The sequence below is a fragment of the Bos indicus x Bos taurus genome, chromosome 3 (assembly GCF_003369695.1).
Source record: "Bos indicus x Bos taurus breed Angus x Brahman F1 hybrid chromosome 3, Bos_hybrid_MaternalHap_v2.0, whole genome shotgun sequence".
Classification (NCBI taxonomy): Eukaryota; Metazoa; Chordata; class Mammalia; order Artiodactyla; family Bovidae; genus Bos; species Bos indicus x Bos taurus.
In genome coordinates, this window is record NC_040078.1 from 43,337,918 (window position 1) to 43,349,996 (window position 12,079).

A 12,079-nucleotide genomic window follows, 5' to 3' on the forward strand; every position below is an offset into this window, starting at 1 on the left:
CTGGATGGCATCACTGACTCGATGGACGTGAGTCTGAGTGCACTCTGGGAGTTGGTGATGGACAAGGAGGCCTGGCCTGCTCCTTCATGGGGTCGAGAAGAGTTGGACACGACTGAGCAACTGAACTGAACTGAAGAATCCGTTGTATATGTGTAACACATCTTCTTTATCCATTTCTCTGTGATGGACATTTAGGTTGCTTCCATGTCCTGGCTATTGTAAATAGTGTTACAGTGAATATTGGGGTACATGTATGTTTTCAAATTATGGTTTTCCTTGGATATACGTCTAGGAGTGGGATTGCTGAGTCATATGGTAGTTCTGTATTTTTAGTTTTTTAAAGAAACTCATACTGTTCTCTGTAGCAGTTATACCAGTTTACATTCTTAGCAACAGTGTTCCCTTTTCTCCATACCTCTCCAGCATTTATTGTTTGTAGACTTTTTGATGATGGCCATTCTTATTGGTGTGGGTGATACCTCATTATAGTTTTGATTTGCATTTCTCTAATAATTAGCAACGTTGAACATCTTTTTATGTGCTTTTTGGCCATCTGTGTGTCTTCTTTGAAGAAATATCTACTTAGATCTTCTGTCATTTTTTGATTTTTTTTGTTTTTAGTATGTTGAGCTGTATAAACTGTTCGTGTCATTTGGAGATAAATTCCGTAACAGTCTGCTTCATTTGCAAATACTTTCTCTCACTTGGGTTATTTTTTAATTTTGTTTATGGTTTTCTTTGCTATGCAGAATCTTTAATTAGGTCCCATTTGTTTACCTTGCTTTTTGCTTTCATTAATTTGGGAGGTGGATCCAAAAAGATGTTGCTTCAATTTATGTCAGTGAGTGCTCTGCTTATGTTTACCTCTAAGAGCTTTATAGTATCTGGTCTTACATTTAGGTCTAATCCATTGTAAGTTCATTTTTGTGTATGGTGTTAGAGAATGTTCTGGTTTCATTCTATTTGTATATTCTTGCCTCCTTTGCTGTAGTTTAATTGACCATAGGTGCATGGGTGTATTTTGGGGCTTTCTATCTTGTTCCATCGATAGATATTTCTGTTTTTGTGCCAGTACCATATGGTTTTGATGACTGTAGCTTTGCTGTATTGTCTGAAGTTAGAAAGCCTGATTCCTCCATCTCTGTTTTTCTTTTTTAGGATTGCTTAGGCTACTCAGGGTCTTTTGTGTTTCCATACAAACTAAAAAAAATTTTGTTCTAGTTCTGTGAAAGATGATATTTGTGATTTTATAGGTATTGTATTGAAACTGTAGATTGCCTTGGCTAGTCATTTTTGCCAGTACTGATTCTTCAAATCCAAGAACATGGTATATCTTTTCATCTGTTTGTGTCATATTTGATTCTTTCATCAGCATCTTATAGTTTTCAGAGTATAGATCTTTTTCCTCCTTGTGTAGAATAATTATTTTTCTTGATGAGATAGTAAATGAGATTGTTTCTTTAATTTCTCTTTCTGATCTTTCATTGTTACTGTATAGAAATGCAAGAGATTTATGTATATTAACTTTGGTAATGTTTTTTGATAAATAACTAAATTATCTTTCCATTATATGTGATATTTACTCTGTGTTTGAGAAAATTTTCTTCTGTCTGGCATCCAAAGAATGCTAGCTAGGTCAGACGGAGTGACTTTTGGAGATTGAACCAAATAATATCGTTTTTTTCACTTTTCTAATATATTAATGATAATGATAGATTTCTAAAAGTGGAACCATCTTTGAATTCATTGAATAATATGTATTCAGAGATTTTTAATATCCTGTTGAATGAATTTGCTAATATTTAATTTAGAACATTTGTGTATATATTCATAGGTGAGATTGGTTTGAGATTACTCTTTTCCTATCTTAGTCTGCTAATTACAGTGATAGGTTTTGCACTGTGGTATTAGAATTATGCTAGTGTCATGAAAGGTATGAAAACATTTTCTGGTTTTCTTTATGCTTTGAAACAGTCAAATGAAGAATTATCTGTTCCTTGAAGGCCTGATAGAATTAGCCTTTTACCATTTGGGTATGATGCCTTCTTAAGGCATTTTTCTTTAGATTCTTTCCCGTTTCCTTCATGATTTTTTATTCTTTTCTTTTTTGTTTTGTTTTTTGTGTGTGTGTATTTTTGGGGGCTTTGGCGGGTTTTTGTTGTAGGTGCAGGTCTCTGCTTGCAGCACGTTGGCTCTGGAACGTGTGGGCTCAGTAGTTTTGACATGAGGGATCATAGTTCTCCAGTCAGGCATTGAACTCGAGCTTGCTGCTTTGGGAGCTTGGAGTCTTATAACAGCTGGATCACCAGGGAAGTCCCTATCGGTCCTGTTGGATTTTCTGTTTTTCTTTGAGTTATGTTAGTTTATATTTCATTAAAAATCCATTTATTTCATGTTTGTATTTAATTAGTAAAATATCTTATAAGCAGTCTTACAGTTTTTAAAATCTCCATACCATTTCTCCTATGTTCTTAATTGTCTTTTTTTAATGAGAGTTGATAGTTTGTTTTCTTTAGTATTTTTAAAGAAGCAGTTCTTTGTTTCATTAATTAGTTCTGCACTGTCTCTACGCTCCCATCTGATTTCATTAATTTCTATTGTTTGTTAAGTATTTTTTGCCTCTATTTTCAAACAGGTTAGGTTCTGAAAGTCTCATCATTAAGTATATTTGTGTATAACACAAAAACGACTGAAGGATTTGTTTGCATTCCTTACTGCATTTTTCTAATAGGCTTGTGAATCAGTGCTTTGAGACTTTAAAACCAAGCAAGCTGCTCCTCTCTTCCTGCTGATAGATACTCTATAGGGCAGTGATTGTAAGGCTTTAGTGTGCATCAGAATCACCTGAAATAAACAGAGCAGAAAATGTAAATGTTGAAATTCTATCCATTACACTTTTTTTTTTTTAAACAAAAGTTCTGAAATTCTGATCATCACAGGGATAAAGCCAGTTCTTTATTTTTGCAGTCTTTGGCCTCTTGTTGCCTTCAGTGTGTTTGGTTACCCTCTTAGACAGTTACAGTTAGCATCATAAACCAGTTTGTTCATTGTTGCTTTTCTCCCTTGATTGCTCCTTCAGTGTTTTCTTCCATGGTTGCATTTTCAGTTTTATATGGACTCTTTCCTATTTTATTTCTTGTGCTTCTTTCTTCTCTCCATTTCAGTTTTCCAAAAATGAGGAAAGTCCTAAAATAATCATGGAAAATATCCTAAGTATTTTATGAGAGACACTCCCCTGCTTTTGTGTTAGGAATTTTTGAATGAATACAACTTTTCTGGAATGTGGTATTTGTAACTAGTACCAAGCTTTATACTTATTTACATATAATCTGAATTTGGATTTATGCTTATGAAGAAAAATTTTAACCATGGTTTTATTTGTAATAGTGAAAAATTGGAAACTCAGTATCCATAGTAGGGCAGGGGTTAATTGCATTATGGTATAGCCATGGATTGGGGTACTGTGTGGATATTGAAAGTATTTACAAAGAGTTTTTATCGATATGAGGAAGTGCAAGTGCTAAAGGATTAAAAAGCATAATTGTGTAAAGTGCTTGGTCTCAATTTGTTAAATTTAGCTATGTGTTATGTGTATTTGTATGATGTCAGTTTTAAGTATATAAATAGCTGGAAAGGAATATTCCTAAATATTTATAATGACTCCCTGGGTTTGTGATTCTTTCTTTATGCCTTTTAAAAGAATGTATAGCTTGCATAATTAGAAAAATATTTTTTATTTTTAAAATGTATTTAGGCTTGTTAGTGTTCATCATGGAGAAGGCAATGGCACCCGACTCCAGTACTCTTGCCTGGAAAATCCCATGGACGGAGGAGCCTGGTGGGCTGCAGTCCATGGGGTCGCTAAGAGTCGGACACGACTGAGCAACTTCACTTTGACTTTTCACTTTCATGCATTGGAGAAGGAAATGGCAACCCACTCCAGTGTTCTTGCCTGGGGACGGGGGAGCCTGGTGGGCTGCCGTCTAAGGGGTCGCACAGAGTCGGACACGACTGAGGTAGCTTAGCAGCAGCAGCAGTGTTCATCAACAGAAATTATTTAAAATTTTTTTTATTGAATGAAAGTCTTTAAATTCTATTGCGCTTTATAATTTTGAAACGTTTCACACACACAATTTTATATAATCCCATAATAATCCTGTTTTTAATCCTCTAATGCTGTGTAGCCCCTAGACTTTCCCTCTCTCCGAACTGATAGCCACTAGTTTGTTCTGTTTGTGAGTCTGCTTCTTTTTTGTTTTATTCACTAGTTCGTTGTAGTTTTTTAGATTACACGTATAAGTGATATCATACAGTATTTGTCTTACTGTAACTTATTTCACTTAACATAATGCCGTCTATGTCTCATGACAGAAATTATTAAGATAGATTTTTGATATGATACAAACAGGTAAACAAAGATTTCAGAGTTACAATCATGTTCTTGTTGTATTGTTTTTATTTTTGATAGTGAAATTTATTGTTGATAGTGAAATTTAACAACTAAATGTAAGACTGAGCAGTACCTTGTCAATTTTACTGTAAGTTTAGATTTTTTTTTAATTAGAAAACATTTATACTAGTTGTAAAAAACGGAAACAGAATAGTGTGGTTTAAAGCAAATACTGAAAGTTCCTTATGTACCTGCTCATTTTTCTTTTCATGGGGGTAGTTTGACACTATACATAGTGTTTTGCAATTTGCTTTTTTCCCCCCTTAACACATACCATTCTTCCCTTAAATTGAAGGCCATTACTTCTAAACAGGTGGGTTTAGGAGAAGAAGAAATTATGAACAAGATCACAGTGGTAAATTTGCCTTTGTTTTGTTAACCTTTCTTTTTCATAAAATCCATAATTGAAAATAGAATCTCTTAAAAGCAGGGAAATCTTACAAAGAAGAATAATTAAGATTTTTTTTACTCAAATCTTCTCATATTTGTATTTTTTTCTTTGAATTTTGGTACTGTATTTTATTATGTAATAGGCCCAGGTTCAATACCAACAGCAACATGAACAACAGAAGAAAGATTTAGAAATCCTTCATCAACGGAACATGCAGCAGCTACAGAACAGATTGTCTGAGTTAGAAACGGCTAATAAAGACCTCACTGAAAGGAAATACAAAGGAGACTCCACCATCAGAGAACTTAAAGCAAAGCTGTCTGGTGTTGAAGAGGTATCAAATCTTGGAGTTGGTTCCCCTCCCTGCCCAGTTTAAAAGCAAGGTCTAATTTGGTAACTTGATTTGAATTTGGTTACTTTATTACTTCTATGGGTAGTATTCTTCTGGATGCTTTGCAAGGATCTCTTTAGATAATCAGCTCAGAGAATACCCAAAATAATTGAGAAACTAAAATCTAATAAAATGGGCTGATTCAAAACAGAGCTAAAGTAAACTTGGTTACTTTTAGTTAGGGTCTTGAGTAGCCCTTTGGCATAGCCCTCAGATTTGCCAGTGTACTTTTAATATCAGTCCAGTGTTGTGGCTCAGGGTATTGGCAGGCTGATCTTCCAGTCTACTCAACATGGCAAACAACTGTGTGAAGTTTCGTGTCTAGTAATAATAATAAAAGTAATGATGATAACTATAACACTGTTTTAAGTGCTTTGCCTATATTAACTCATTTAATTCTTATAGCAGTTATTTTAAAGAAGGTATTATTATTACCCCATTTAAAGATGATGAAACTAAGGCACTGAGAGCTTAAGTAATTTACCCAAGTAAGCCTGGCCATTGAAATTCTCTATTATTGGCCTGTCTCTAATACTGTCTTGTTCTTTCAGGCAACAGAGACATTTAAAAAATATTGCTGTAGTAGTACTTTTGTTGATACTTTGGCAGTGATGATAAGCTCCTTCCTATGATAACTATTATACGTTATTGTCATATGAGTTATTAGAAAACGTATGTAGATTTTGTTAAACCTATCATGTTCAAATAAACAGTGTTATTCTAGCTCACAAGACCTCCAATTCTGAATAAAGCCTGACTGATTTTATGTTCAGATCCTCATCGCATTCTGCCCTATTAGATGCTTCAGTCCTTCTCGATACCCTCTTCACCTTTCACACCAGTTGGTGAAACATTTCACCCTGCACATTGGATGAGTACTTCATTATAATCCTATGTGGTTTCTTCTGTTTTAGCCCTGACACTGGCCAGTGTATAAACTGTGCTTTGTTATGTTGATTTTCATGTGTGTGTGTATGATCAGTCACTCAGTTGTGTCCAACTCTTTGTGACTAAATAGCCTCCTTTGTCCCTAGGATTTCTCAGGCGAGACTACTGCAGTGGGGTGCCATATAATGTAATCAAAATATTTCTTGCAAGGTTTGCATAGGACTTGGAAATTTTGAGTCCTGAAAACTTTTTTTAAACTTCAGTATTGTTACGTAATTATGTTAAATTATACCTTTTAGAGATTAGTATCCTAAAATTAATAGTTACTACCATTTATTAAGCATTTGAACTTCCCTGGTGGTTCAGACAGTAAAGAATTTGCCTGCACTGCAGGAGACCTGGGTTCCATCTCTGGGTCAGGAAGGACCCCTGGAGAAGGGAATGACAACCTGCTCTAGTATTCTTGCTTGGAGAATCCCATGGACAGAGGAGCCTGGCAGGCTACAGTCCATGAGGTCACAGAGAGAGATGACTGAGCATCTAACACGTAAAACAGAGTTTGTATAAGGGTTTTTGCAGAGGTGAAATAATTTATGGTATGGTTTCTCTTTTACAAATGAGAGAACTGAAATTACTGAGGTTAAGTAATACTCGAGGTGGCACAGTAGACTTCCCAGGTGGCTGTGGTGGTAAAGAACCTGCCTGCCAATGCAGGAGACATAAGAGACAGCGGGTTTGAGCCCTGGGTTGGGAAGATACCCTGGAGGAGGGTCTGGCAAGGCATTCCAGTATTCTTGCCTGGAGACTCCCATGGCCAGAAGAGTCTGGCTGGCTAAAGTCCGTAGGGTCGTAAAAAGTCAGACATGACTGAAGCAAGTTAGCATGCACTCATGCAGTGCTTGATAGCAGAGTCTGTGCTTCTAAAACCACTAGGGTATATACTAGAAAATTATTTTATATAGTTATTGTTAAAATTGAAAACTAGGAATACTATTACGTACTGTACTTTAGTGTACTGGCAACATTTGGACTGATACTAGATGATTGAGGTGTTATTTAGTATGTGTGTGTGCTCAGTCATGTCTGACTCTCTGCGACCCCGGTGGACTGTAGTCCACAAGACTCCTCTGTTGATGGGATTTCCCAGCCAAGAATACTGGAGTGATTGCCATTTCCTACTCCAGAAGATTTTCCTGACCAGGGATCAAACCTGTCTCTCTTGGTGTCTCCTGCATTGGAAGGCAGATCTATTAAAAAAATTATTTAAAATATTTTTTTGTGTTTTCACTGTGGTTTGTATTATTGAATATAGTTCTCTGTACTCTGCAGTAGGACCTTGTTATTTATTTTATATAGTGGTTTGTATCTGCTAATCTCAAACTCCTCATTTATATCCCCCTTCTTCCCCTTTGGTAGCTATAAGTTTGTTTTCTATATGAGTCTGTTTCTGTTTTGTAAATATGTTCATTTTTGTCATATTTTGGATTTCACATCTAAGTGATATTATGTAGTATTTGTCTTTCTGACTTATTATTAATTAACAATATCTCATGATTTCTTGGCTGCCCTGAGAAACAGGTTGAAGAGCTCAGGTCATACCTCATACGAATGAAATAAAAATCTCTTGGGCAGGATACCAGGCATCAGTAGTAGTTAAAGCTTTCCAGGTGATTTCATTATGCAGACTAGATAGAGGATCACTGCTTTAGTGGTAGAATGATAGGACTTTCTTTTTATTTATGTATTGTATATATTTTGAAATTCTGTTATACCTGAGCGTTTATTACCTAAGTAATTTTTTGAATTTGTAAATTTCAAGACAGCAGAAAATTCTTGTTACTAGGTTTTAAAAGTTTCAGTAATTCATAAGGATTGTTTAATTTTCCCTTACTGTGATTGAATTAGATATTAGTGTATTTTACAGTTATGTTTCAAATCTGAGTTACATATACCTTTAGAGAGACCGTCATTTCTTTAAAAGAGCATTGGTACTGGAACTTCAAAGTTATGAAAGACTTTTTCCTGTTTTAAATATCTTAATTATAAATTATCAGACCAGCCAACTTTCCTTTTTTTTCCCCCTTGTCTAGGAGCTCCAGCGGGCTAAGCAAGAAGTCCTCTCTTTGAGAAGAGAAAATTCTACACTCGATGCTGAATGCCATGAAAAAGAAAAGCATATTAATCAGCTACAAACAAAAGTGGCTGTTTTAGAACAGGAAATCAAGGATAAGGACCAGCTTGTTTTAAGAACAAAAGAAGCGTTTGATACAATCCAGGAACAAAAGGTCTATTTTAAAATTTTCTAAACAAATTGATGATCACATACATATATGATGTTTTTCCTAAATAAACACAGACTTCCTAATTGTTCACATTTTTAAAAATATATATCAGGTGGCTCTGGAAGAAAATGGTGAGAAAAATCAGGTACAACTAGGAAAACTTGAAGCTACAATAAAATCATTATCAGCTGAACTTCTTAAGGTTTGTTTTTTTAAAACAATAGAATATTTCATTGGATTATGTAGAGATGTTTCATTGGACTATGTAGAGACATTCATGTGAAACTCTTCTATAGGCAAATGAAATTATCAAAAAACTGCAAGGGGATCTGAAGACTTTAATGGGTAAGTTGAAATTGAAGAATACAGTAACTATTCAGCAAGAGAAACTCTTGGCTGAAAAGGAAGAAAAATTACAAAAGGAACAAAAAGAATTACAAGATGTTGGACAGTCTCTCCGAATTAAAGAACAAGAGGTAGTTAATATTTTATATTTAGTATGTGTTGACTATTTGCAAAGCTTAATGTATTTCCTCATTTATTTTAAACATTTCTACTTTGTTACATTAGAGAAAGTTTTGGCTTTTTCCCCCAAGAAAACATGACTACAATCAACAGAATTTAATAAACTATTTCAGTTTGAAAAATTAGTTATTATGACTCAAATACGTTGAGTGTTCATATATGTGTGTGTATATATAATTATGTGCACATATATTTTATTACACAGCTGAGCTAATTCCTTTCATATTTAATAGTAATTATTTAATGAATAGTAATATATCTCTTCAGTTTTTATTTTAGCCTTTATTATACTTACTTTAAGGATTAATGTATTTTAGGTATGCAAATTACAAGAACAATTAGAAGCTACAGTTCAAAAACTTGAAGAAAGCAAACAACTTCTAAAAAATAATGAAAAGTGTAAGTATTTTACCTTTTCATTTAAATGAGGTTTTTAGTTTTATTCTTAACCTGCAATTTTTACTGAATTTATAAGTCTAGCTAAATCAAGGTATTGCTGTATACATATAATCTGCTTTAAACATACCATCTTAATGTCTTTGCTGTAGTAAATTAAAATCAACTATCCTGTAAAACAGTTACCATCATTAAAAGAAACCCTATCACATGTGTCAGTACCCAGAAGTAAATGTTGAAAATATTGACTGTAATTTACATTCTTTCCTACTACTTGCTATAATTGCTGTATTTACCTACTGATAATAATACAAATATTTAAAACAAAAATATGAGATTAAGTCTTCTACATTTTTCTCAGTTTGTAATACTGATTTTGAGAACTAAGAGTTTGAATTTAAATAAACTGGAAGATATTCTAGAAATGAAATCAAAAGAGATTTCAAAGAGATCCTTGACTTGCAGAAATACGTGCTTCTGATAGACAGTAAAAGGATAAAGAGTCCTTGTGGCAGTTGTAAAATAAAAATATTTAGTGACAAATATTTAGATGAACTTATGTTGTTTTCCTATGATATAACAGTTTTAAAAATGTAAAATTTTAAAAATTAATATAATTTTAAAATACTTAAAATTAGTAGAAAAATTGAAGTATTAAGTTTCTTCTTGTTCTTTTATTTAAGTAATCACATGGTTAAATAAAGAATTAAATGAAAATCAGCTAGTGAGAAAGCAAGATGTATTGGGACCTTCTACCACTCCACCTGTACATTCCAGTAGCAACACCATCAGAAGTGGAATTTCTCCTACCTCAAATGTGGTAAGATTTAAATTAAGATGTTGTGAATGGTCTTGGTAAATTTTCTAAAACAAAAATATTCTCAGATTGTTAGGTGCTGGTACCTAATATGACTAGAGTCCTATTACAATTTTTAGCACTGAAGTAGTTTTACCTTTGGAAGAGGGACATAAAGGTATACTTACTCTTAACAAAGAGGCTCTATTTTAAGGGTGCACTACTTTGTAACATTTTAATGGATACAGAAATCACTCAGTATTGACTGAAGTAAGGCCAAATATGCTGAAAACTGTTAACAAACACAGAAAGTATTTAGGAGGCCTCAGTAAGGGCGAGCAGGATATGGGCTCAGCTCTGGCACTATACTGGAGGAGCCTAATCTGAATTCTATTGGGAAAAAAAGAGAGAAAGAGAAACCCTATTACCAAGCTTGTCAGCTCTAGATTCTGGAAGAAACGATTTACAAGTGTTAAGCTTTTTAGCTTTGAGTACCTGGATCTGGCTTGGTACTATCAGCTAGGCCTGGGCCTGGCTAGGAATTGGCCTTGCACTCACAGCTAGGTTTTGAGGCTCTCCTGTTGAACATAATCAAATTCACAGAATATCAATACCAGGTAAGGCCATTCTCTGACTGTGATGGATCAAGACAAAAATAAGACCACTTCATAGTCATGTTTGAACACAGACAAAAATAGGACATTGCCAAACCATAAAAATGGGCAAGTATCCTCCGATCCGGCTAAAGTGAGTGACTGCTGCTCATTACCAGTTATAACTTTGGTCTTAGTGCATTCATCCTACCTTACTGGATAAAATCTATTCATATACCTAGTCATATAGTTATCCCCATTTCTTGATAGCATCCAGTCCACAGTATAGCCCCACATTCTTAAACTGTTCCTTGATTCATCTAACACATGACAAAGTCCAATAAATAGTCCTTTTTAACATTGTCTTACAGAGACACGTCTCTTTCTAGGTTCCACCTGGTCTTCAGTCTTCCTTGTTGCAAAGAGTGTGTACACCTATAGATGTATTTCTGGTCCAAGTCTTTGACTGGAGGGCATTGGCAGAGGATTTAAAGTGCAAATCCATAGTAGAATTTTTAATCTACTCTAGTAAATGAGATAGTACTTGATGTTTAAAGAAGGGTAAGGATTTCTGCTAACTTGGGAAAAAGTACAGAGTTAAGTGGTACTTACATTTTTAAGTGGTCCTTACTGGTACTGAATTAAAAACATGAAAAGACGACAGGCTTAATCTTACCGACTAATGATAAATAGCTGTGTGAAAGGTATTGCTCGATTATTTTTATTTTATCCCTTATTGGCTTTTTGGTCTAGGACTACCCCCGAACTCCATTTTCAGGAATTCAGGGCCTAGAGGGAACCAAGATGATTCAGAGGTCTTTGTTTTACTTCAGTTCAAAATCAGGTCCAGTGGGTTTTTGTTTTGTTTTGTTTGTTTTGGTCTAAGCTTACACAGCCACTCTGAAAAGCCGTCTGGGCCAAAGATATTCCAGTTTCATAATATGTAATGAAACAGAGTTTGGTGTCATGGTAGGCAAGTTTGGCCTCTGAGAGAGTGTTCTTAACTCTTAGTTATTATGGCAGATGCTAATGCCTCCTGCATCGCCAAATACTATTTAGAACAAATTTCTCATCCTCAGCCTTTTTTATGCTTTTATTTTTAGGTTGAGGGTAGACTGACTTACCCAGCTTGTGGGATTGGTTATCCTGTCTCCTCTGCGTTTGCATTCCAGAATACCTTTTCTCATCCTATATCTGCCAAAAATAGCATCCACACAGTTTCAGGACCAAAGGTAGGCAAAATAACTTAACACTTAAAAAAAAAAAAAAGAAAATAGCAATTTATTACTTTATTTAAAACATCTATTTTTTGATCAGTTGCTTAGTATTAAATGAATATAATTCTGAATATATTTATGAATGTCTAG

The 12,079-nt window shown here is 34.4% G+C and overlaps 1 protein-coding gene across 1 annotated transcript in view; it reads left to right on the forward strand.

The window, feature by feature from the left end:
* SASS6 (SAS-6 centriolar assembly protein) overlaps window positions 1-12,079 on the forward strand; it is a 41,186-nt gene that overhangs the window by 21,108 nt on the left and 7,999 nt on the right. The window contains exons 8-14 of the mRNA XM_027536403.1: window positions 4,984-5,175; window positions 8,211-8,405; window positions 8,515-8,604; window positions 8,699-8,878; window positions 9,245-9,326; window positions 10,007-10,143; window positions 11,816-11,944. Of these exons, the coding sequence (XP_027392204.1) occupies window positions 4,984-5,175; window positions 8,211-8,405; window positions 8,515-8,604; window positions 8,699-8,878; window positions 9,245-9,326; window positions 10,007-10,143; window positions 11,816-11,944 (1,005 nt within the window). The remainder of the gene's footprint in view (window positions 1-4,983; window positions 5,176-8,210; window positions 8,406-8,514; window positions 8,605-8,698; window positions 8,879-9,244; window positions 9,327-10,006; window positions 10,144-11,815; window positions 11,945-12,079) is intronic.